This window comes from Physella acuta, unplaced genomic scaffold (assembly GCF_028476545.2).
Source record: "Physella acuta isolate Inbredline_101_S28 unplaced genomic scaffold, ASM2847654v3 ptg000281l, whole genome shotgun sequence".
NCBI classification, from domain to species: Eukaryota; Metazoa; Mollusca; class Gastropoda; family Physidae; genus Physella; species Physella acuta.
In genome coordinates, this window is record NW_026731800.1 from 759,244 (window position 1) to 786,909 (window position 27,666).

The 27,666-nt window shown below is 36.8% G+C and overlaps 3 protein-coding genes across 3 annotated transcripts; 2 read left to right on the top strand and 1 right to left on the bottom strand.

The window, feature by feature from the left end:
- Nucleotides 1–808: 808 nt before the first annotated feature.
- On the bottom strand, nucleotides 809–9,346 carry LOC131939485 (ceramide kinase). The gene is made up of 13 exons (XM_059297809.1): nucleotides 9,156–9,346; nucleotides 6,912–7,072; nucleotides 6,482–6,590; nucleotides 6,136–6,264; nucleotides 5,704–5,767; nucleotides 5,410–5,552; nucleotides 4,778–4,852; nucleotides 4,225–4,377; nucleotides 3,799–3,904; nucleotides 3,459–3,577; nucleotides 3,004–3,209; nucleotides 2,256–2,449; nucleotides 809–2,026 (listed from the first exon to the last, which is right to left on the bottom strand). Exons 1-13 carry the CDS (start codon nucleotides 9,337–9,339, stop codon nucleotides 1,918–1,920), a joined length of 1,752 nt encoding a protein of 583 aa, XP_059153792.1. The 5' UTR covers nucleotides 9,340–9,346; the 3' UTR covers nucleotides 809–1,917.
- Nucleotides 9,347–16,222: 6,876 nt separating this feature from the next.
- LOC131939500 (low-density lipoprotein receptor) lies at nucleotides 16,223–19,605 on the top strand. The gene is made up of 4 exons (XM_059297830.1): nucleotides 16,223–16,396; nucleotides 17,390–17,500; nucleotides 17,884–18,000; nucleotides 19,452–19,605. Exons 1-4 carry the CDS (start codon nucleotides 16,303–16,305, stop codon nucleotides 19,460–19,462), a joined length of 333 nt encoding a protein of 110 aa, XP_059153813.1. The 5' UTR covers nucleotides 16,223–16,302; the 3' UTR covers nucleotides 19,463–19,605.
- Nucleotides 19,606–23,206: 3,601 nt separating this feature from the next.
- LOC131939501 (low-density lipoprotein receptor) lies at nucleotides 23,207–26,528 on the top strand. The gene is made up of 4 exons (XM_059297831.1): nucleotides 23,207–23,338; nucleotides 24,410–24,517; nucleotides 25,243–25,359; nucleotides 26,364–26,528. The coding sequence occupies exons 1-4, from the start codon at nucleotides 23,239–23,241 to the stop codon at nucleotides 26,372–26,374; spliced, it is 336 nt and encodes a 111-aa protein (XP_059153814.1). The 5' UTR covers nucleotides 23,207–23,238; the 3' UTR covers nucleotides 26,375–26,528.
- The last annotated feature ends 1,138 nt before the right edge of the window (nucleotides 26,529–27,666 follow it).

The following is a 27,666-nucleotide window of genomic DNA, read 5'->3' on the forward strand; positions in this document are numbered from 1 at the left end:
ATAATCACATTGAAAATTTAGCTTGATAATAGAAAGACAAGAATTAATACTAGAAACTATAATTAATCTGGATAAATGTATCTACTTTTAATTACTACATTAGCTTTGAATAATACATATTTAAAAGGGTCAACATAGAAATGAAAATTCATCAGTGTAAAAATGTAATTCTGTTTAATAACTATAATATTTAACACTTTGATCATTGGAATTTGTATAAAGTTAATTTGGCAATGATTAAAATAAATAAAACAACCACATGGAGAATTTAGCTTTCTAAATATAGAAATAGAAAAAATTGATACTGGAAATTTTTTTTACAAATAGCTAAATTTTATATACTTTTAGATGAAAAATACTTAAAAAAGATAAAGATGAAAAGTCATCAGTACAAAAATGTAATTCTGTTTAACTTTAATTAAAAGGAAAAAAAAATCATCACTATGTCATGTATATGATCAATCATAACCAATAAATACTAAAGTTTGATTTTTCGTATTTGTTTTTGATGCTTGTATTAGTGTTATAAAAACAAACATGGAGATGTGACCTGACTTTGAAATAAAAACTTTGTACCAGCACCAGTATAAGCACTTTACAAACATACTTCATCACAATAACCTACTCAATAGACACTAAAGTACTAAATAATAGCTTGAACTATTACTATGAAAGCTCCTGACTTAGATATTATATCCCATTTTTTTGTTTTGCCCGTATAATTATAATGAAATGTATAACAGGAAGAATTGGACATTGAAATACATTTAAAAAAATTAACCTTGGGGGAATGAAAGGAAGAAGCTGCTAAATTTGCTTGATAGAAAAAAAGCTGAAAAATTCAAGTCTGGTGATTTTTAAAATAAATTAGCAGAAATACACCAAAATTTGAAAACATAAAATTTTGGCATGTGAAAATCTAAGCGTGGGTGGGGATGTGAGTAAAACAACAACTTTGTAACAGCAACTTTAGCACCATGATAAACAGTACATTTCTTCCAAAAAGCTCCTTCATGTGGCTGACCAAATGCATCAACCACATGCTTAAATTTATGACACACTTTCAAGAATAAATAATTCCATGTTTAAAATCTAGACTTTAAATGCAGCCTCAGAACAGCACCAATGCCAGCCTACACAACATGGAAGCCGCATACAGACAACTATGCCTGCATGGATGTAATTCATAACCAAATGTAAAATGGTTATCAAACATGTTTAAATAAATAAAGTTTGTTCTGAACTTGTAGTTTAACATCTGGGTGAAAATAATTGAGGAACAGTTATGCTTGGTCAAAAGACCTACACAGACCTCTGCTCCTGTCAGGCTGACAGGCAGGCAACCCTCGCTAGACTGACTGCAACTGTTCTTTCATAAAAAGGTGGTTTTCAACACAAGTTTATGAGACATGTAGAAAAAATGAAAGAAATAAAATTGTACAAGGTGACTTTAAATATAAATAAGATAAAAAAATTCTGTTCTCTGTATCACATATGACAGCAGGGAAAATACAACAGATCTTTTGATGTAGCTAACATTGAATTAACATCAAAGCAAACAGGTTAAACAGAAATATAGGAAAATACACAAATACTTTATCTAATCATTAACTATTCACAAATATTTCTCTAAAAATTTTTTTTCAAATAATTTTTTTATCAAAGAAAAATACCTTGCCTGTCAAGTTTACTATTTGTTTTAAAAAACCCACCAAAGTTTGAGTTTCTATTGATTTTCCCAGAGATAAAATAAACATAAACACTGCTTCTGTTTACAAATAAATTACTAGAAAATTGTTACAAAAATATAAAACTATACACATGACAGCTGTTCTGTGTGACACACAACAAGGCACTGTGCACAAACAGGTCTAAAAATAACTAGACATCCCACAATGCTCTGCTGAGTTCTTTTTTTCATTTGTCACTGTCATAAGCAGAGCAGCAGGTGGGGCACTGGAGACTGTCATGTCTGTTTGATTCCTCCACACCCCTGCCAAACAACTTGATCAGCTGACAGTGCACCCTGGTTTAAACAAACAAAAAAAACTATGGTAATGCTGAGCAATTTTAAAGTTTATATTGAGTTGCCTGCTCTTACTACTACTTGTGTGGTAATCAAGGAAGAAAGGGAGACAACAATGTTTAACTTCACAGCATCTAACTACTAAGGTATATAAACCCAGGCAGGCCTCTATAGACAAACATGTTTCAATAAAATCAAGCAACCCAAATGTAAGATAAGTGATACTCACTGGATGTATAAAGATGGGTGATCAAAAACTTCACCATCACAATTCCAACAACTGTTAGAAGCAGACGTCATGCGGGTGTGGCCAGATTTTTTCATGGCACAGCCACCTGAGTCCTCAAAGCATTCCTCTGGCTCAGTAGCTGGCTGGAAACAGAATTCTTTCACACGGTAGACTTGGATGAAATCAAAGTCAAACTGGAAGAATCAAGAAATGTCGGAAAATATAAAATAATCTGTCTCACTTTTATATATAAACCAGCTGAATCTAGAATCTATTTTGAATAAAATACTTAACCCTTTCAGCCCTGAGCTATTTTTTGCCCTCTATTTCCCCAGTCTTGCATGTTACTTTATAATAATTCCCTCATGCTCATTTTTTTACCATGTAGATAATGCTTGTTGGGTTAGATAAAGATGAAGTATTTTTTTTTTGGATAATTATGAATAATATGTAGAAAATTATTTGAGTGAAACTGAACATAGATGAAAATTTATAAACTGAATGTGATAATAGCATTATAATACTTTATTGTAAATATTACACATGAAAGAGGGAAATTCTTGTCTGGGCATGAGGTAGTGGAGTTGAGAAATGGACTTTTTGTATTGAAACAGTGGGTGTAAGGAAGAGAAATGAAAAAGTATGCATCCAGGGCTGCAAGTGTTATCAAGATACAGTAAAACTTAAAATTTCTGATGTTGTAAAAGTGTGAAAAAATATTTTTGTGGTTTGCAGCAGTACAAAGTACCTGATCAGATCGGCTGTCTGGTATCCGTGCCAGATGTCGTAGGTAATCCAGCCTGGAACAATCTTGAATTAGGATGAGATCCATGCATCCATCCCCCAGGTGTGAGGATGGTGACATGCCCTGTGGGCTGAGACTGCAGCGGCAGCTGATTGTCACCAAATTTATGGCACTAAATCTTCCTTTCACGTGGTGCCATCCATCCTTCACTGAAAGAGAGCAAAAATTGTTTGCTTTTTTTTACTACCAAAAACAACAAAGTTTTTATTTTATAAATGTAAATGGCAAAACAATTATTTTAAGGGAAAATGGTTCTATCTATAAAAAAAAAATTAACATTTTGGTGACATTTGAAAATTTAAAATCTTCAAAAAGAATACAAATTAACACATTGAATAAGGGAGATGTCCCACTCAACAAATGTAATAGCCAAATGCTTTAAAAATAAGGCAGCTTACACATAAAATTGGCTCTCCTGTGGGCAGACAAACCCTCACTAGCAGCACCCAAGTCCAGCTCGATTTGTGAGCTTGATGTAAGCTCACTTCTCATCCCAGCCTTACGGCACTTCTCACAACTAAACATGGAAATCATTAATCAATCAATGTAAAGTCATGTCATGAATGTCATGGTGCAAACCTATACCTTTAAAAATATTAATAAGATTTGTATAAAATATGTACACATTTGCAAATAAAAAAGAAAATGATATTAAAGTACTAATTTTCTCTTCATACTTTTTTCTAAGCCCCTGTGATGAAAGAATGATCAGCTACTTCATTTCACTTGAACACTTACCCTGCGTAGCAAACAGTGTGATCCCTAGGGTGGCTATCCTCCTCAGATGCCAAGAGGAAAGATACTTCCCCCTCATATGCCTTGTTAGCTAAGAAGGTTTTGAAACCTGGCAAGTTGAAGCTACATGTTAGTAATGGCACAGTATAAAACAAAATGCTAAAACTTTTTAGAGATAGCCATAGAGTGAGACTTAGTTTAAACTTTCACATATATTCCCTGACTGTATACAGGTAGCAGCATAAGGGTCAGCGGAGGAATAGAAACAGAAAAGACGAAATATTTAAAGAAAGAATTAACTGTGTCGATAACAAACTTTCATGCATTTTTTGAAAAACAAAAACATATTGTTGTGTGATGATATTTGCCTAAAACTTATATCACTAACACATTGATTTTATTGTCTTAGCATAAAATCACTAAATTTACCACTCCATGTGTATCTTTTTGGTCCCATCCAGCGAAGAGTTTCACTTTCCTTGAGTAAATCACCATAGTAACCATACCCAGACATGGTGACAGTGTATTTAACAAACTCTTCTTTCTTGTACAGTGCTGTTACATCCATACCAATGCTATCACCTGATAAAGGATATATGAAGTAGTTTGGTTTGGGAAAATTTAAAAAATCTGGCCAACAACAAAATGCATATATAAACACACAAAAAGGGGACAAATAATATTGTTTTTCATTTTTTAATATGACCCACAACTACAATACCAATGTTATCATGTGAAAAGTGGCACTTAAATCTTTGATTTAAAAACATTTAAGTATGGCCTATGGAATTTTATTTTCATTAAGAAAGAAACTTGTAAAATTATGGAAAAATGAACATTTGAATTCTCAGGTCATTTAATGATAAAGTTATTGTAATAATTATAACAGATAGCAAGTATCTATATATGTGGTCAACAGCACTAGTGTGTGACTAAATAAAAACTAATGCAGATGTTTATAGTTGAATGAAGTAAAACAAACCTAAGATAATCTGCAGGGCTGATGTCACTGGGTCATTGATCCCAACCAAAGAGTAGACTATAGCATCTGTAGAGCCTGTAATTGTAAGAACATGTCATACTCTTTTTCTTCTTGTAGTATTGTTACATACTGAACTGCTCAAACAAACAGTAACAGAGAAACAGTTTAACTCAGTAACCTGTTCAAACAAACAGTAACTGAGAAACAGTTTAACTCAGTAACCTGCTCAAACAAACTGTAACTGAGAAACAGTTTAACTCAGTAGCCTGCTCAAACAAACAGTAACTGAGAAACAGTTTAACTCAGTAACCTGTTCAAACAAACAGTAACTGAGAAACATTTTTTTCAACACTATATGAGCAGGTTGAGACAAGTTTGTGTATTTCCATTTTAAGCAGATTCTAGCTGAGTGCTTACTGGCTAAAGGTGTTGTTAAAAAAATACATTTAAAAAAATACTGCTAACATTCCAATTGTCTGAGTTAACTCTGTACTGACATGGATAAACTGTACACAGGTGCTAGATGTAAACAAGTGAAAACAAATTCCTCTATAAAGAAATACAAAAGATGATGTTGAAAAAGATTTCTAATAAAAAAAAAAACAGGATGAATAAAATTAAGCCAAGTTGACCTGCAGGTATGATGCCTATCCTTACAGATGGACTAACTGGTGTATGTCGAAAAATCTGCTGGACGCCAGCCTCAGCATTGACCCTGTCCAGCAGGCCATTGAGCAGCTCTGAGAAAGTGCCATCTCCCCCAACACAAACCAATCTGTTAGTTAATATACATTTTTTTTTAATTGACCGACATTAAAGAATGCAATTTTAAATAAGTGAATAAACATTAGACGCAGTTCAAATCATGCTCAAACATTTTTAAATTGCTTTATTTAAAAAAGTATACTTGTAAAAATAAAACAAACCCGTCTACGGAGTGTAGATCATAATCAAAAATCACATCTCTAGCATGATACTGCCTTTTGGTAACTTGAAAAAAAGAATATAAAAAAATAATTTCAAACTACTGGATCAAATAACAAAAAACTAAGTAATTGCAGTGAATCCAAAGGGATTACATTTAACTATATGATAACTTAATGACCTAGTTAATACCTATACAGTCAGCTAATGAATATGTCAAAAAATGAATCATAAAATAGAAAACATTCTTTTTTTCTTGAAGTTTAAGAATGAGTAAACTGCAATGATAAAGACAAATGTCACACCTGTAAATTACAATGTTTAAAACATTTCAATTAATTTAACTGTTCTAAACTAATGCTTAATTTTTAAAGGATAACTTTTATTTTTCTGTAGTGTAAAATTGTAAATAAACTCGCACTGAACAAACTTACTAATGACTTCTGAGTAGATCCCTGCTAATTCAAACAAAGGGCGAACTTTTTCATTAAATATTTTCACAGCTTTCTTTTTACCACCGAATGGGTTGATAAATACAAGCAGACGTTTTGGTCTTTTCCACTCTGAAAATAAATAAAGTGTAAAATCTTCCCTTAAAAAAAAAACATCAAATGCACACTACCATGTTTGAGATATTAACAAAATAACAAGGCCTTTACTATAAAGCTTATAAATAAATGAAAATTTTGTAACAGAACAGATGGCTTCAAAATATCAAGTTAGCATTACATAAAAACTATGAATGATTACTGGATTTTTAAAAATAATTCTCTGACTGACCTGGACTCCTCAAAATGTCTTGAAGTTTTTCAATCCAGATTTGGCAGGTGCCATAATCTCGGCACACAAACAAGCACTTTTTGTGGCGCCACCTATGCTTTGCAACACGCTGTAAAATACAATTTATAAAGGTTTTTCTTGTTTTAAAATATAGCTCACTTTAGAAAAGGTAAGTTATTCTACAAATTATAAGACCACAAAAACTGTAATTTTTGGGAGAAAATAACCTATACATAAACAAGTACAATTCCATTTAGATAGAACTGTGCTCAGGACTTCTCTTTTTCTTTTTATACACAGCATAGCATTTGCATGATCAATCAATGTACATTTATAATTGTAACCTTAGGGAACATGAGTTACAATTTCTTTAACAATTCTAAAAAATACTCTTATAATACATATTTTAAAAACAAAACAGGGAACAAACCTTTATAACAAAAATAGAAAATGTATTTGTGCCAGAGGATTTCTCTTCCTGGAGCAAGGATGGTTTGTTTGGAGATGTGACTTTTCTATCTTTGATTGGTGACTTGTGGTCAGCTCTAACTGCTATAATTTCCTTTAAATCTATTACTTGATTAGAGGGACCTGTAATGTAAAATGAAAATTCATTTAATATTACACAAGGCATCAGTAATGTAGCAAGGATGGTGCTGGCCATACTGTTCATCAGGTATAGGACATCAAATTTGCTGTTTATTTAAGTTCTATCTATTTTGACAACATCAATATCAGGTCAGTAAGTAAAGTAAAGTTTTCCTTTCAAACCTGACGGTCTATGTAAGGGGCAAGTGAAGTAGAGTTCACTTGTTTCTGTGACCTCGGCATATACATATCATATAGTGTGGTCAGCACTATGATCAGGTCAGTACCAGGCAGCAAATACTTAGCTAAACCACAGATAAGCATAAGTAGACCGTATATTATATTATGTAAGTAGTAAAAAAATTAAGTAGACTAGGCCTATTTATTTTTATACATACTAATTTTAAGTAATTTATTATGTGGCAATGATACGATATGTTGTATGTAGTATGTAGTATGTGGGTTGTGACATCAAGATTTAAACAAGGCCTATACACTCTATACTATAATTACTATAGATCTAGAGCAGGGGTCTCCAAACTACGGCCCGCGGGCCGGATGCGGCCCGCGAGGTCCTCTCATCCGGCCCGCGGCAATCTTTTTGTCTACTGAATAAATGTTTGTTAGAGGTGGCTGAGGAACTTTGCATAGAAATTTCAAAACAATTTGAAAATGTACCTTTGGGTGCAAATAAAACTTGCCCACCGTGTTGCAGCCTTGGTGAAAACATCGGGACTGAAATAGCGAGAAATGCAAGCGAATTTCGATATTTTTCAATTGCCATGGATGAGTCGCTGGACAGCTGTTCCACCTCTAAACTTCTTGTATTCATTAGAGGTGTGGATGAAGACATGAACATAACACAATAGCTGGCTTCCCTACATAGAAATATGGCACTGTTACCGGAGATGATATCCAACCATAGATAGTTCAGAGACACGTTGAAAGATACAAACACAGAATCGCAAGATTTAGCATATTCCACAGCAGTAAGATGGCTAATTTGCGAGAAAGTTCTGAGCAGAGTATTTAAGTTAAGGAAAGAAATAGGTGACTTCCTGGAAAGTAAAGGCAAGCCACAGCCATTAATGTCTGATGAAGATTAGGTATATAAATTGGTCTCTGCTGCAGACATAACTAGTCATTAAAATTTTTTGAACATAAAACTACAAGAGAGGGAAATCTAGTATCTGATCTATACGTTCACCCAGTGTTTCTTCCAGACTTTTTTCTCCGGGGGGGCACTTGAAAACTTCGGGGGGGCGGTAAACTTTCTTCGGGGGGGCGGACACTGTTAAAAGTATATACTTTCTATATAAATTGTATAAATTTCATTTCGTTCGGGGGGGGCGGTAAAAATTTTTCGGGGGGGGCAAAGCCCCCCCGAAGAGATGCCTGGAAGAAACTCTGCGTTCACCTAAAGGTCTTCAGATCCAGATTTGTCTTGTTTTTGGAACGAGTACAGGCCAACAACTTGACCCACTCTCAGCAGTGCAAGGTCTTTACGGCTGAACCAACCACTGAGTTCCCCACGTCATTTGTATGCGAGATCATCAAAGACCTCCAGGTGCAGTTTCAATAACGGTTTTCTGACTTGGGTTCAAATGCAGAAGTGAGACTATTTCAAAACCCATATAATGCAAGTGTGGCCAGTTACAAAGATGAACAGCAGCTGGAGGTCATTGAATTGCAAGCAAATGACCTCCATAGACATAGAGTGTGTTGTCCCCCGATAGTGTTTCTTTATGACTTTTTTCTTCGGGGGAGGGAGACACTTGAAATTTGTTTATATTTCTATATAAATTATATTTCTTTTGGGGGGGGGGGGGGGGTAGAGGTTCTTCAGGGGGGGGGGGGGGCACCACCCTGAAGAGATACCTTGAACAAACTCTGGCCCCCGAACTGACATTTGATAGTTAATGCGGCCCTCGGGCTGAAAAGTTTGGAGACCCCTGATCTAGAGGATCTAAAATCTGTTGGCTATTACTCAGTACTGTAACTGTAGTCTGGGCTAATGCGTAGTGCCTGGCCTAGACTAGTGGACTTGAGTGCCTCAAGTTAAAAGTTGTAGAGTTGGTCTACTCACACGAACTCGGTCGAGCATCCAATGATATGTCGTTTGATCTTGGCCTGTTATTGTTTTCGATGATTATTTGTGTTGATGTTAGATAAACGTGAGCTGGCTTATTTTCATAATCTAAAAGGCTATACATAAGAATATTCTGCTCCTCTATAGCAGCCATTGATTGAAAGTTAACATTAGTTTCCATTGTTTGCTTGACTCCGGAAGTTATTATTTAAGGTTCAATATTTTATTTTTAGCAAGGTCAAAAAGCTGAGTTAGGCTACTAGGCGGCGCTTTTAATTGTTTACAAAAACTTTTTTTTGGATTCTTTTGTCATAATGGAATTCTTGCTATCAGTTTTACCCACTTTCCGAGTTGTTTCAAACTTTCTAATTACATACATTTAAAAACTGTGTTTTATTGAAATGAATGATTAGAAAAATATTATCACTTTTCCATTCACATCTCCGTCCCACGAGCCGCATTTTGCGGCTCAAAGCTGTTTTTACTTTCTCGTGACGTATATAGGCTACGAAGTATACAGAAAGTCTTGTAATCGTGCAAAAAAAAAAAAACCAATCGAGATTTTTGCAAATCTCGACGTTTTACACCTTACTGATACGGAAAAACATAATTTTGCAATCTTGTCCGTATGTCTGTGTGTATGTGTGTCTGTGTGTCCGTGTGTCTGTAAACACGATAACTTGAGTACCGTTACAGCTAGGTTGATGAAATTTCATATGTAAGTATTTTATCAAAATCGTAGATCCGTATCAACTTTTGAGCGATTTCCGATAACCGGAAGTGGTCTTTTTTACTTTGAATTTTTCAAAAGCCTATAATTTGAGTAGTATTTCAGATAGATAAATGAAATTTCACATGTAAGTAAAAGATCTAATTCTCTACCTTCTCTCAAATTTTGAGTAATTTCCGTTTACCGGAAGTAGTAATTTACGCTATTTCCGATATCTCAAAAAACTAATGTAAATTTATTAAGTACTAATAATATTCCGCACTATTATGCACATTTTATTTGGTGTTCACTGGTGTGCAATTCTTTTTTCTACGAGATTTTATTCTATTTTTAAAAAGTTTAAGTATTTAAAATGGGTTAAAATTCATGTCTATATCCCGTGTTCCCATGCCCTGTTTTTTTTTGTATAAGAATATTCGAGAAAGTTTAGGGGAGATCACTCCCGGTTTATTTTGTTTGTTGTAGTTTGGACCAAAAGTCGCATTTTGCAGCTTTTATTTTATCCCACGATCTAAGCTACACAACAAACAATAGGACATTTTTTTTTCACGCCCACGAATAAATTATCATAGAGGCAGAGGTATTTTCATTGCACACCAGAGTAGCTAGGTGTTCGGGGACACCAACGGTAGAAAGCCCCAAAAGCGTTAGAAAAATTACACTTTTTGACTTTTGAGCTGCATTACTGAATAATACACATTTAAGTTAAGAAAATCTCTTAAATGACATACATTTTTTAGGCGGGGATCGGATTTTTGTGACGATGTGTGACAAGGGGATAAAGGGTAGGATGGGTTCAGAAAATGCGACGACACATTTTTTTGTGTTATATAAAATAATGCTTGAAACTGAATTTCAGTGCTTCGCATTAAAAAATGTTTTTTTTTGTCAATTGTAATAACATTTATTAATACAAGCTTGCTCAATGTTGAGCTCAATAAATATCTTAGAAAGATATGTATAAAAACAAACAAAAATTTCATCTTTGAAACAGGGGGTAAGGGGTCATCCATAAATGACGTCACGCTATTTTGGGACGATTTTTACCTCCCCCCTCCCCTCCGTCACACATCGTCACAAAAAGCCAGACACCCACCCCTAAAATGACGGCTCACCTCAGCCTACACCCCCCCCCTCAAAATTGCAGTTAAATTTTTCTTAAAACATCGATATTTTTCCAAAATCTTGTCTGAACTCTGTCTATATAGATTATTTTAATCAATTCCTATTACAATGTATTAAAACTGTTTTCTAATACCCGAAATAACGTCTAAAATTCGTTTTCTAACATGGCTTTTATATATTGCAAAAATGTGACGTCGCACCATCTGAACCCGCTCCCCCTCGTCACACACCATCACAAAATTACGGACCCCCCTCCCCCCTAAGAGTGTGACATCATGTATGGACGACCCCTAAACTGATGTAAGATATTGTTTCACGGGGAGGGGGTCTGCCTTTGGGGTGAGGGGTGGTGTAAAATAGTTAAAGAAAGCCTGACGTTGTTTCTAGATGGCCCCTAACTTGTGTGGGACAGCTCACGGACATTTACTTAATAGCTATAAATATGTTCTACATCCATTGTACTAGGCCTAAAGTAATGCGACGCAGTAGAGGATTAAGGGGGGGGGGGGGGGCTGAGAGGACTGAAGTCAGGTGTGCCCCCCTTTTTTGGGGGGGCCCAAAAATGCTGCTTAATTGTTGGTTTTCATTATAAAAACTTGCTAGGGCCTTGTCGTGGCTTGGCAGCTTGCGTACCCTGACGACCCCCAGAGCTATACCAGCGGGAGTGTTAACTCCTGGCAGGTTCAACCAAGCCGGGAAGGTCTGCGCGGGTAGGGGTCAGACGAAAGCTAGCACCCTGGTCCTCCAGGTTGGGGGTTGAGCATAAGGTCAGCAACCTTATATCGTAAAACAATTATCGCTACAGAAACGCAGACAGAGAGAAACAAAGACAGCTCGGACCAGGGGAAAAATGGATCTCCTGATGGAGAATTTATGAAGCCGGGTGGTGAAAGCCAATATATATTGGAAACTACCAGGTCGACCACCATTATTTCCACTAGGACCACCATTAATATTGGAGCTTGGAATGTCCGCACGATGTACGAAGCTGGAAAAGCAACCCAAGTAGCAGCAGAAATGAGACGCTATAAAATAGCTATCCTGGGTGTCAGCGAATCAAGGTGGACTGGCTCAGGACAAAAAAGACTGATAACAGGAGAACTACTGCTGTACTCAGGCCATGAGGATGAAAATGCACCACATACTCAAGGAGTTGCACTCATGCTATCAAACCAAGCACAAAGGGCTCTCATTGGATGGAGGCACACTGCCCGCGGATCATAACAGCTACCTTTAAAACTAAAATAAGACGAATAAACATGGACATAATACAGGCCTACGCCCCAACAAATGACAGCAAAGAGGAGGACAAAGACGAATTCTACAACAGGCTAATGACCATTATCCAGAACCGCCCAAGAAGAAACATCCTTATACTCATGGGCGACTTCAATGCTAAGATTGGAAGTGACAACAGAGGATATGAAGAATGTATGGGACAGCAGGGTTTAGGTGAGATGAACGAAAACGGAGAAAGATTTGCTGACTTGTGTGCCACAAATAATTTAGTCATTGGTGGTAGTCTCTTTCATCACAAAAGGATACATAAAGCTACTTGGGTATCACCCGACCTATCTACAGAAAACCAGATAGACCATATATGTATCATAAAAAAGTTCAGGAGATCACTTCAGGATGTACGCGTCAAGAGAGGAGCTGATGTTGCTTCAGACCATCACCTACTGGTAGCTAAATTAAAACTCAAGCTGAAGAAAAACATGTTGGAAAACAAAAGGAAATACAGATACAACACAGGCCTGCTAAAGGACCCATCTAAACTCAACGAATTTAAACTTCATATGTCCAATAGGTTTCAGGTACTACAAGAACTAATAGAAGAAGAGACGATAGAGGAAACATGGGAAAAAACTAAAAGCATATTAACATCAACATGCGAAGAAGTGCTAGGCCCTATCAAAAGACAAGCGAAGGAATGGATATCAGCAGATACCATGAAAATTATTGAAGAGAGAAAAAGAAAGAAGGCAACATTCAACAACAGCCGCACACGGGCTACGAAATTAAAAGCACTGGAAGAATACACCGAAACGAACAAAAATGTCAAGAAACACATAAGGAAAGACAAACGGAATTATTTGGAACTGCTGGCAAGAGAAGCGGAAGAAGCACTGTACCATGATAATATTAGGGACGTGTACAATACAATTAAGAAGATATCTGGTAAGTACAGTAAGCCAGAGAGGCCAGTGAAAACCAAAGATGGAAAGACAATACCTGATGCGGAAGGACAGATGAAGAGATGGGTAGAACATTTTGAAGAACTACTGAATAGACCAACACCAGAGTGCACGCAAGACATACCACCAGCTGAAAGTGACCTCCCTATAGACTGCAACCCACCTTCAAAAGAAGAGATACATAAAGCTATAAAGCAGCTGAAAAATTGGAAGGCTCCAGGAATATATGGTATACCGGCAGAAGCACTGACAGCAGATATAGAAACTAGCACCACACTACTATACACACTCTTCAAGAAAATCTGGGAAGATGAACAAATACCAGAGGAGTGGAAAGAGGGACTACTCATGAAGCTTCCAAAGAAAGGCGATCTTAGTGCATGCTCTAACTATAGAGGGATAACACTTTTGTCCATCCCAGGCAAAGTCTTCAACAGAATATTATTAAACAGAATGAAGGAAGCGATAGATCCCCAGCTTCGAGATCAACAGGCGGGCTTTAGGAAGGAAAGGTCATGCATAGACCAAATTGCTACCCTGCGCATCATCATTGAACAGACCCAAGAGTGGAACTCGTCTCTCTATATTAATTTCATAGACTATGAGAAGGCCTTTGATAGCCTGGATGGGCAGTCAATGTGGAAATTGTTGAGACACTACGGGGTGCCACAGAAAATAGTCAACATTATTATGTCTTCATATGAAGGTCTCAAATGTAGAGTAGTGCATGGCCAACAGACTACAGAGGCCTTCCCAGTACAGACCGGAGTAAGGCAGGGTTGCCTACTTTCACCATTCCTGTTCCTGCTGGCCATAGACTGGGTTATGAAGATGTCAACAGAGAAAACGCGAAACGGTATACAGTGGACACTGTGGAACTAGCTGGATGACCTGGACTTTGCTGACGACCTGGCCCTCCTTTCTCACACACAACAGCAAATGCAGGATAAAACCAACAGGGTTGCAAATTTTTCTACATGCCTGGGCCTGAACATCCACAGAGGGAAAAGTAAAGTTCTCAAAGTCAATGCATCAAACAACAACCCTATAACACTGGCAGAAGAAGCCCTAGAAGAAGTGGATAGATTCACCTACCTTGGAAGTATTGTTGATAAGCAGGGTGGGACAGAAGCAGACATAACAATAAGGACGGGTAAGGCAAGAGCAGTCTTCAACCAACTAAAAAATGTTTGGGGTTCGGGAGATTTAACTCTTGGAATAAAAATCAGGATCTTCAACACACTAGTAAAACCTGTTTTACTCTATGGAGCCGAGACATGGAGAATAACTGCTAAAAACAAGAAGAAAATACAATCATTTATAAACGCATGCCTCAGAAAGATCCTGCGAATTCGCTGGCCTAAAACCATCAGAAATGATGTTCTATGGCAACGGACAAATCAACTGCCAGTTGAAGTAGAGATCCTCCAGAGAAAATGGAAATGGATTGGCCACACACTCAGGAAGCCTGTATCCAGCATAACAAGACAGGCCCTCACCTGGAATCCACAAGGCAGGAGGAAGAGAGGCAGACCAAGAAAGACCTGGAGACGTGACCTGGAAGAAGACACCAAGAAGATTGGATACACTTGGGGACAGTTGGAGAGACTAGCCCTGGACAGAGACGTCTGGAAAGCTCTTGTCAGCGGCCTATGTCCCAGTAGGGACGACAGGCAAACATGACATGATTATAAAAACTAAAGTTTTAATGTTTGCATCACCAGCTTTAATTTTTTTTTTACAAAATATCTAACACGCACACACACACGCATACACATACACACACACACACACACACATATATATATATATATATATATATATATATATATATATATATATATATATATATATATATAAAGTAAGTAAGTAAAGTTTCCCTTTCAAATCTGACGGTCTATGGGGCAAGTGAAGTAGAGTTCACTTGTTTCTGTGACCTCGGCATATGAAGAGATAGTGTGGTCAGCACTATGCCCAGCCGCCTTTACTTTCCCTAACATGAGTTAGGTACCCATCAGAGTTGGGTGGACTCAGGGACGGTCTACTGACTTGGACCCGGATTCGAACTCGAGACTTACGGGTTAGCAGTCCAGCTCTCTACCGCTAGACCACTCCGTCCCGGATATATATATATATATATATATATATATATATATATATATATATATATATATATATATATATATATATATATATATATATATATATATATATATATATATATATATATATATATATATATATATATATATATATATATATATATATATATATATATAAGGGCCCCGCTCAAGCTTAATCCGCCCCTGATGTGGCGGGGTCTGGTGTGGTTTACTGGAGTCGGAAGTGGTTCTCTGTTTTGACCAGTAAAAATAGCCCCAAGGCAAAGGTGAAAAAACGATAAAACATGACGCCAGTCTACCTCTTGAGATAATTTTGTAGACCACACCATATTTCGAAAATATTCTCTCCATTTATTAGCCTTGAGGCTCTCCATCGGGGGACAGCAACCCATCTAGGAAAGAATACTCTGTAATTTGTGAGTGCAGCCCCTTAGGCGACATGATTACCAATTATGTTTTACTTTCGGCAGCTCCTGCGACAAATAATGCTGATTTCATTTTCAAGCCGTACAAGTAACGTCCTGTCCCTTGGGTCCGTCAGCTGTGGGAAGAGAAGGGGCCTGATATATAGGCAACATCTGGCTCTTCTCAACTTAGGGCCCAGGCTTTGTGGTTGGATTTTAAATGGATCCATAATTTCGCCTATCATTATTTATTGAATATGCTTATCAGCATTTCAGTATATACTTAGAAAAAAAATTACATCGACCTGTTCTGTGTTGGCGCCAAATCTTATCATGTAATCTCGTTTGAAAAAAAAATAAGAAAAAAAAAAGAAAAAAAAAAGTACAAAACTCTTGTAATTCATACACGTTGAATTTGTTTTAAAACACGATTTTAGCATTCTTGAGCCTAGATTCAAGTTTTTAAAAATACGCAGTTAATATATAAAGAAAAAAACATTTGACTAGTCGAACTCACATTTGTTAGACTGAAAGTAGTGAAAGCTGAAATCCAGTTGATCAAGAATGTCCGTGAAACTGCTGACCATCACCCTGTTGGTTTTTGTTGTGTATGTTAGTGCTACCAAGAAAAGTGTGTTTGAGAATATCGTAAAGCGAGGTGAGTTGTTTTTCGTTTTTAAAAAAATTAACATTGTTTGATTACATTAATATTGTTTGATTACATTAATATTGTTTGATTGACTGGGGTCAGAGTTTCTCTCTTTTTTTTTGGGGGGGGGGGTTGTTGCCCCTTCCTAAGAAGGTCTACCCCCCTCCCCCCCCCTAAAAAAAACTTCAATTGCTCCCTTCTAGTGGAAGGAAATCGGACTTGGTGACGAAGTGCGACAAGAGGCAGCGGTTCACGAAAGTGTGTTGTATTTGAATTAAGAAAATAAATGTTTGAAACTTAAATCAGCCGCTTTTCACATTTTAAAAACAGTGGCGTAGCTAGGGGAGGGCGGGTGGGACGGCTGCCCCAGGCGCCAACCTTAGAGGGGCGCCAAACGGGGGAGAAAAATAAATAAAAGCCTAGTTTTGAGATTCATTATTTAAAGACTACTAATTGGTTTAACAGACTTTGTTTTCTAAATCGATTGTGTGACACTAAATAAAAACAGTGACTGTTAAAAACGTTTGTGGTGGGTGGGGGTGGGTGGGGGTTGGCGCAAAACTAACAGTTCACCCCGGGCGCCGGAATAGGTCACTACGCCTCTGTTTAAAAAGACTTAAAAAAAAAATGAATCATATATTGAGTGTTGACTGAGATCAGCTATTTAGTTTTATATAGACTAGAAGTAAGAAAATTACAATTATAAGGGAGTGATAGACTGATGTGTAACGATGCTTTACAATGGGGAGCGGGAGAAAAAAAGTAGTCAAAAACCAGACCCCCCCCCCCCAGTAAAACCTTTAATAGCACAATATTGTTGGCAGCTTAACATTAATCTCTAGAGCAGTCTGTGGCCGTTTCTGAACTGTTATTGTTTACATTTAATGAATACATTACTTGCTTGGGAAATATCAGGAAAAAAATGATTTAAGTTTTATGTTGTGTTTCAATTTATATTTTTATTTATAACAAAAAAAATTGTGTTGAAAAATTAATCAACAGCATGCGGGGCTGATGAATTCACGTGCAAGAATAATATAGGATGCGCTGATAAAATTTGGGTCTGTGATGCAGAGTTGGATTGTTTAGATGGCTCTGACGAAGATGGATGCCGTGAGTTGATTTAAAACATGTCCTTTAAACTAATTAGTGTTGCAATTGTATCCATCTATCCATCGATCAATTCATCCATCGATCCACCAGCCACCCACGTTCGCATCCAATCTGCCCCCACCTGTCCATTAATCCATCCACACACCCATTCATCCATAACTTGCATTATTTTTAATATTTAAAAATAGAATAAATAAAAGCGTGGGCAGCTATAATAATAGGTATTTAAACAAGCGGCCCGCGATTTTATTTATAGTGATATAAATAGTAGTGCATTAATATATTTAAAGAAAGTGATTTTTTTAATATTTAAAGTAACCGCAGATTTATTATATTTTAAAAAATTATTTTATATTTAATAAAAATTATATTATTTTTGTTAGCCACCGATTGTAGTCACGCAAACATGTACAAATGTGCCAATTCCAAGTGTATTCCACGTATCTACCTGTGTGACGGCGATAACGATTGTGGCGATGGAAGCGACGAGGCTACATGCCGTAAGTCTCACTGACATTTTTTTAATCATGATAAAGGCAGAATTGAAAGTTATGATTTGCGATAAAGACGAGCAGGTTATCGTCTCAATTGTGCTCGAAAGAGTTCTTCAGCATATTATTCTTATTTTCTTTTTTTTTGAAGTTATTAACAACTATCAAGACATTTAAAAACGCATTGGTTGTGTATAATTTGCATCAATACTCGGACGGTTTTTTTTAAAAAAATGTTGAACAATACTCTAGTAAAGTTTCCCTTTTAGACCTGACGGTCTATGGGGTAAGTGAAGTAGAGTTCACTTGTTTCTGTGACCTCGGCATATGAAGAGATAGGGTGGGAGTTGGGTGGACTCAGGGACGGCCTACTGACTTGAACCCGGATTCGAACTCGAGACTTACGGGTTAGCAGTGCAGCTCTCTACCGCTAGACCACTCTAAGGTAACTAATTATTTTCTTGTAGCAACTTAATAACACAGACACACAAGAAAAAAAAATTTGGCGTTTTGATTTTTAGATGTTTAAAAGTAGGCACTACAGATCATTCATTGTTCACAATTACTTTTGTGCTACTAAAGAGGCTAATTAAAGCTGTTATTAAGAAATTTATACGAGTATGATTCTCAATACTTTTTTTAATGTAAACTATTATGTAGCTTTGTAGAATCAAGTAAACTGCTTTGTGTTTGCAAATTATATTATTGAAATACAAATTTTTAAAATTAAATTACAGACTTTTTAAATATACACCATCGTAACTTTTAGACAACTATAAGGATGATATTCACAAGAAAGCTTTTTTATTCAATCCACATCAATGACGATTAAAAAAACCGCTTTTCAAGTTTAAAGATGCCATTACCATGGTTTCATTTGATCCGGCCAATTAATTAAAGTTTCTTAGCGAACCTCGACGGTCCATGGGTCGATTGAAGTAGAGTTCACCTGTTTCTGTGACCTCGACGCATGAAGTGATTGTGTGGGTAGCACTAAGCTCAGACGCCTTTACTTTCACTAACACGAGGCAGGTACCTAATAGAGCTGGGTGGACTCGGGGACGTTCCTCGGACTTGAACCCGGATTCGAACTCGAGAAATTCGGTTAGCAGTAGTGTGTTCTCATTTGGCTAATTAGGTTTTTTTTTGTAGGCGTGTGTCAAAGTAAACAAATTAGTTTAAAATGTAGTTGATTCTATATGCCTGTTTGGCGTATATCGAATTTTGTGTTAATGTTTGCGTTTATCCTTTCTTTTAAATTGAGTTGATCCAGAGTTTTTTTTACTAGCTAATTTGATTTGTAATAAGTGTTTTATTTCTTGAGTTCTAGTGTAACGCATATTTGCGTTTGAAAATAAATATTTGTACATAACTCATACACAACGCTTGTTTTGTTGTCTAAAGACAATAAACGCTGATGCTGTATTTCACCACACTAATGTGAACTTTGAATATTTCAGCCTCTGGTTAATCATCGAATGTTCTTATCTCTGGGTCAGACATGAGAGATGACATATGTTCACTCACGTTAACCTTATCGTAACCGCCGACATACTTTTTTTAAATTAAAAAAACTATCATTATCTAAAAATTAATAAAGCTTGACAAACATAATTGTTTTTCTTTTTTTTTTTGGTGTTTGTTATCTTTTTCTGTATTTGTGTCAATGCCGTACATTAAGACAGAAATAGACTTGCTGTGTCCATAAGGCTCAGGAAATGCCAACAGGGGCATCCAACTCAAGGTATAAATTTATTTTTATTGTGCATTTTCCCCATACCTGATGATCTTCTTAGGCAACAGTGCGCCTAGAACAACACCATTCCTAGGGGCCCACTGGGATTTTCCTTGGTAGACCGGCGGGCCAGTACAACCTTGCATCAACACAATGTCTTGATGAGAAGGTAAAAAAAAACAACAATAAAAAGCAAGCGACACACAAGATAAGATTGGCTTGTATGGTGACCTAAGGCTGCCTGCTCTGATGCGGTTGTTGGACCAACACAGTGTGTCACCTAAGAAATCATTAGATATATACAGCTTAAGGATGGGGTACACCCTCTTTGTAGATCATTTACAGAAGTTTTTTTCATACTTGAAAAGGCCAGAAATCAAATTTAATGTGTGCTGGTGACTAACCTGCCTTCCTGGACTAGAATTACATAGGCGTTAAACAGTCAGGACGCGTCTTGTAAGGCAGCAAGTATCTAGCTTGAGGTCCCAGTAGGAAATAGGCCGCATGTAGCTAGGGCAGGGGGGGGGGGGTTGGGGCAGGCGCACCGGACGCCGACTGTAAGGGGGCGCCAAAAGAGGTAGAAAACAATAAATATTAAAAAATTAATTTTAAGCTTGGATATTGCATTATACCCAGTCAAAGTACATGCAGATTAACTGTTTTCTACATCAATTGGGTAACACCACTATAAAAACCTTTAAAGGTTTGTGACTCATAAAAAGCGCCAACCTTTACATCTAGGGGCGGGTCGGGGGGGGGGGTGCTTTTTCACCAACATGAATAACTATATATTATTTTATAAGTGGGCGGGAGGGGGTAGGCGTAAAATTAATAGTTCAACCTTTGGAATGGGTCGCTACGCCTGTAGCTCGCCTGATATCCGACTAGGACATAATGCACCTCTCCACCATTATGCCACAAACACACGCACGCACATACTTACGAATACATACAATATGTTTACCGGTAATATTACAATATTGACTCAATGTATATGCGCATTATGTGAAATGTAACTGAATATATTTATGTCAACACGTTACAATTACATATATGTTGGCTAGAAAAATGTGTTGCACATTTGGATACGTAAGAAACGGTGGATCTACGATAAATACTACCTGACCTGGAACGCCATCATCTGAAGGCAGATAGAGAACATTAGGTTTGTAAAGATTATACCAGTATTCTTACAGCACCCAACAGCATTCTTATAGCACCCAACCAGTTAATAGCATCCTTATAACACCCAACAACTAGCAGCACTCTTATAGTACCCAACAATTATTAACAGCAGCGGCACCTAATGGTGTCATCCCCACCCCGAAAAAATGTATATATATATATATATATATATATATATATATATATATATATATATATATATATATATATATATATATATATATATATATATATATATATATATATATATTCATTCCATATACCATTGTAAGTATGTGTATGCGCATGTGTACATGTATTCAAATAAATCTTTTTTTTTTCTGGAAGATTTTTTAAGCTACGCGCTTTTGACTGAACTTCATCCTTTAAATTCTAATGTATAGGAAAATGAGTAACATAACGACAAATCATTTTTTGCAACGTTCGAATCCACCAGAATCTTTTTACCTTTTATGGGCATGCAAAATTTGTAATCAAATTATTATAATTCAACATATTCAATAGCATAATATATAAAAAAATTTAAAGATCGAACTGACTTAAGGCGTGAATTAATTGTTTCAAAAAGTTTGGCAACTCTTTTCATGTCGACAAAAAGCGTCAAAATGTGTCATTAGTGCAAGCCAACCAGTTCTATTCATCTGTTGCTTGCTTATATTGCGTATGGTGTCCTTTATTCATTTTCGTCTCTTAAGTTTTTTTTAACATAATTTTTTTACAATGGATTGATACATTTCTAAAGTTGTGCTATTTTGTAACATGCACTTTTTAAATAGTAATAAAAAACCAAAAAGTTTTCATTAAACTTATTTAAAAAAGTAAAAATATTTATGACAAACCCTCGAAAAATACATACATTGATTTTATCCGTATCTCACACAACTTTTAGTAGAATAGATAAATAACCCATTAAAAGTATCACAAATAATGGATAACAAATCAGTAAAAAAAACGAAAAGTAAGAACATCGACCCGAGGCTAAATTACTTAAGCACTATCAAATGTGCAGCTATTGTTCTATTGGTGTCAAACACACACTTACACATGCACACGTATAAATACAAACACACATACACACGTAGGCTGTTTTATATTATTTTGCTTGATATGATATACAGATTTGTAAATTTCCTATGTGGTTTCACCCCAATCCAATTCGGTGGACGTTGTTTTTGGTGTCACCCCCCCTAACTTTTTGTCGAATGGCGTCCATTCATGCAAATATTATATTAATCGACCTAGTAAAAGCATTTAGGGGCCTAACTCTAACAGCTATTAATTCAATTGCAAAGATAGTTGTTTTTTGTAATAAATTGTGGTATCACCCCCCCTCACCCAGACGTGGATTGACATATAAGTTATTAATTTTCTCAACAAAATCTTTTTCCATGGGCAAATGTTGCAAAGTTTTGTTGATGTAACTTCCCCCCCCCCCCCCCCCGATAGCGTTAAGTTGTGCTCAGATAATACCAACAATATTTTTCTATAGCCGTTATTAGTACAGCTGGATGTAGCAGGTTTACGTCATGGTATCACCCCTCCCCCCTCCCATCTTGTCGGGACTTGTCAACTTTGCTCTTAAAAGTCTATTTAAATCTAATTATTCATTTATTTAACTGGAATGATCATTTTTTTTCTTTATATATTTTGATATTTTTTGCATTGGTGTCATCCCCCTCCCCCCGCCAATGGTGTCACGCGGTGCGGTCCGCACCCCGCCCGCCCCCCCCCCCCCCCATCGCTACGCTTCTGATTAATAGTATTCTTATAACACCCAATAACTAATAGCATTCTTGTAGCACCCAACAATTAGTCACAACAAAAAAAGCAAGGAAATCGTTCAACTAATATACCTATTTAGAACAGGTATGAAACATTTTTGACTTCGGTAATGTTAATCAATTATCATAAAATAGTTTCTTTGCTAATTATTTGTTCTTAAACATCTTGATTGTTCTGTCTAGCCTCTTTATAACGCACTAACTGCAACCGGTGTTTTGCTTCGTGATGTTTAATTTAAACATTTTAAAATAAGCCTATCAGCAATTAATTAAATATGCTTATCAGCTATTTATTTAATTACTTTTTTTTAAATCGTAGAAGTAAAATTAAATTATATTGTGATGCCGATTCTAATCACACAAAATAAAAAAAAAAGCCACTTTAATTTGCATATATAAAATTGGGTTTAAATCAGATTTGAGCATTCTTGACCTAGACCCAAATTTAAAGAATGCGAACTTGATATAAAAAGAAATCACATTTTCAATAGTCTAACACATTTCTTGGGCTGAAAGCTGAAAATAGTGAAAACCAAGTCATCAAGAATGTCCGTGAAACTACTGACCATCACACTGCTGGCTTTTGTTGTATGCGCCAATGCTAGCAAAAAGAGTGTCAGGACATTTGGGAGTATCGTAAAGCGAAGTGAGTTGATATTTTTAGACGTCAAGGTCAGAGTTTCTTCCAGGCATCTCTTCTCAGTCTACCGCCCCCCCCCCCTTCCCCCACGAAATGGAGTTTATATAGAAAATATATACTTTTAACAGTGTCCGCCCCTCCCCCCCCCCAAAATTTTAGTCCGCCCCTCCCCCCTGAAAATTTTAAGTGCCCCCCCCCCCCCCTCTTCCCCTCTACCCCCCCCCCCCCCCCCCCCCCCCCCCCCCCGAAGAGTCTGGAAGAAACACTGATCAAAGTTGGAACAAGCTGTAATAGTTTTTTTTAAATATGGTTTGTTTTAATGTCGTTCAAGTTTATAAAAATATATTTTAAAAAAAATGCAGATTTAATTTTTTCTTAATTTTTTTGCACGCAAATAATTAAACTAAAGCTGTAAGGCATGTATAAGCATTGCATTAGGCTAAGGCTAGTCGGTCCATGTGAGTAAGAAGTGCAAGATGGATTCAATATTAGAGAAAAACGTGACTGTGGTGGCTGGATGGTGGGGCACACGACTGCCAACCCGTAGGACCCGTGTTTGATTCCAGGGCGAATGACGCTCAGTTAGCTGGGGACAGCAACCCATCTGGGGGGGGGGGGGGGGGGGGGGGGAGGTGGGAACTCCGAAACCAAACACATGCTACCTTGTCGAATTTTGCTGCCCCTCTTTAGTGAAGGTTTACCGTTTAATGTAATTGGATGTTTAATCTTTCGACAGCAATGCTCATGTTGAATGAACAACACGATGTCGGACTTGTTTGATCTATTCCAGTGTTTTGATAGAAGAAAGAATTTTAGTTAAAGTAAATAGACACTTGAATATTCATCTAAATAAAATATAACTGACAGCAGCCTGCTTTCTTAATTTGCTTCCTTAGTCCTATTCACCCAAAACCAATCTGCAAGCAGCAGTTGTTTATTTTGAAGTTTTCACCCGCTAACGAAACTTATTTGCTGGAGATCCGAACATGGGACTTTTAGAACTAACAACATAAGCTCACCAACCCGACCACGTCGTAATTTGCAGCTAAACCATTACATTGTAATCACCATCAACAGCTTGCTTGGACGACCAGTTCACGTGCAAGGACATGGAATGTGCTGAGGCATCATGGGTGTGTGACTCGGAGCGCGACTGTTTGGACGGTTCTGATGAGGCCGGGTGTCGTAAGAAACTTTCTAATGTCTACATCACACTCGTTCAACATCTGCATGTTATTAATATACAATATTAATAATACTGTACAACCATTGATTAATCCATTTCTTTATCTGGTCATTAATTACTCCACCTACTCATCATTGTACTTTGTTTTGACATCCTGGCCTAAATACGTTTGAACAGATTTACCTAGGGGGGCGACTTTGATCATGAAAGCCCACTCGAATGTGTATAGAAATATAACACCATTGCCCAGTGGCGTAGCGAGGTCGGGTGTCACCCGGTGCGGCACTTAATGAAGTCACCCCCCCCCAGAGGCGTTGCGACCCTTTCCGGGGACAAACTTCCAAGTTTTCGATTTGCACCCCCCCCCCCCCTCTCAAACTTTCGATTTGCACCCCCCCCCTCAAGTTTTCGATTTGCACCCCTCTCAAACTTTCGATTTGCACCCCCTCACCTCAAGTTTTTCTCTATATATTTTGCTATTTTTTGCCTTGGTGTCACCCCCCTAAATGGTGTCACCCGGTGCGGTCCGCACCCCCCGCCCCCCCCCCCCTCGCTACGCCCCTGCCATTGCCTATGACATAAACCGACTGTAAAACCAGTTCAAATATAATACATGTGTCAATGACATCAACTGACTGTAAAACCAGTTGAAATATAACACCTATGTGTATGACAGCAACTGACTGTAAAACCAGTTGAAATATAACACCTTTGTGTATGACAGCAACTGACTGTAGCCACCAAAACCAGTTCAAATGCGCAAACGGCAAGTGCATCACCCGCGTCTATGTCTGCGATGGCGATAACGACTGTGGCGACAGAAGTGATGAGGCTAATTGCCGTAAGTCTAATTAAATCAAATGTTTGTACTTGGTGTATGTGTTTGTACTTGATGAGTATGTTTGTACTTGATGTGTGCGTTGTACTTTATGTATGTGTTTGTAAGTGATGTGTGTTTTTATAGTTGATGTATCTGTTTGTACTTAATGTGTATATTTGTACTTGATGTGTGCGTTGTACTTTATGTATGTGTTTGTAAGTGATGTGTGTTTTTATAGTTGATGTATCTGTTTGTACTTAATGTGTATATTTGTACTTGATGTGTGCGTTGGTACTTTATGTATGTGTTTGTACGTGATGTGTGTGTTTGCACTTGATGTGTATGCTTTTACTTGATGTGTGTGTTTGTACTTGACGAGTATGTTTGTACTTGATCTACATGTTTGTACTTGAGAGGTATGTTTGTACTTGAAGTACATGTTTGTACTTGAGATGCATGTTTGTACTTGAGATGCATGTTTGTACTTGAGATGCATGTTTGTACTTGAGATGCATGTTTGTACTTGATGTATATGTTTGTACTTGAGATGCATGTTTGTACTTGAAGTACATGTTTGTACTTGAGATGCATGTTTGTACTTGAGATGCATGTTTGTACTTGAGATGCATGTTTGTACTTGAGATGCATGTTTGTACTTGATGTATATGTTTGTACTTGAGATGCATGTTTGTACTTGATGGACATGTTTGTACTTGAGATGCATGTTTGTACTTGAGATGCATGTTTGTACTTGATGTATATGTTTGTACTTGAGATGCATGTTTCTACTTGATGGACATGTTTGTACTTGAGATGCATGTTTGTACTTGAGATGCATGTTTGTACTTGAGATGCATGTTTGTACTTGATGTACACGTTTGTACTTGAGATGCATGTTTGTACTTGATGTTTGTATATACGTTATGTGAATACTATTATTAGTTAAGATTCGTGTTTTAAAAAACAAACTACAATATGTGTTATCTTTCATAACTGATGTGAGCTTGTAATCCGTTTCTTTTCAGCTTCGGGTTAGAATTGAAGCCAATGAAGATTATTGTATTCTTATCTATGCATTCGATGAGAGAGACAGCATATGTTCGCGTTCACTTTGTCTTAATGATCCAGGATAATTTTATGGTGTTATTTATGTTGTTTGTTTAAAAACACTTTTTATTATCTGGTAATTAAAAAAAGGGTTAAAATATATAAATGTGTATTGGGTTTGTGTGTATGTGTGTGCGTGTGCGTGTGTGTGCTTGTCATTCTAGTAGACTCTGGCCATTGTGATAAACTAGGCGTTGATTTTATTTTTAAAAAAAGTGGGAGTAATATCCCCCAATCAGTGCCGGCGCCAGGTTATTTAGCGCCCTTGGCAAAACTTATTAAAACGCCCCCTTTCAAACAAATTAACATATGTCCCCGGGCGCCGACCTTAGGGGGGGGGCGCCAAAATGGGTTGGATAAAGAAATTGAAAGTTTGAGGGGGGGGGGGTGTAAATCGAAAGTTTGAGGGGGGGGTGCAAATCAAAAGTTTGTCGCTACGCCTCTGACTAATTCCTTCAATTCCAGTTTGCAAGCGTAATCACATTTTATTGAAATTGTTGCTAAGTCCACGAGTCTTCTTTGTACTTGACGACATAGCCCCTTCCCCTTGAAAAAAAAAGTTCTTGTAGTGTTGGACTCTCTGCAGTCCTCCCAAGGTGAGTTCCAAAACGGACATTACCTGTTTTAAGCTTGACTCTCTTCAGTTATAATTGTAAAATGTCTATATTGTGTGATTATTTAACGATTTTTTTTTGTTTGTTTTTGAAAAATAAAAGGTTATAAATGTTATAGATTCCAGCGTAAAGATGTTGTATATGAATCCTTTAGGAGAGGGTGAAAAATATGAAAAGACAATTAAGTAGATGTTTAATTTTCGACTAAGACTATGTCTACTAGCATTCAATATTGCAGTCAACAACGGCTACTGATTTTGTATTTGTTTTTCAACTTGCTAATGCTAAAAAAACCTACCAAACTATTTTGTTTAGAAAAGCTCTATATAATTTTTACAATACCAAATAATAACTTAAAGTTGTATTTATATGTAAGCGGTCAACCTAAGGTGTAGGAATTTGAAATGAATGTAAAGTAAGGAATGAATTATCTCCCATTTGAAAATCAAAATAACAAAATTTTATTCAAGGGAAATAACGTTCACAAGAATTGCTAAATTAACCAAGTGTAACTAAGACATGCTTGAAAAACACAATAAAACGCTCTAAATTTCATTACGTAATAATTATAACAAATCTTTATATTAGCTATGTAATCTTGTGAAAA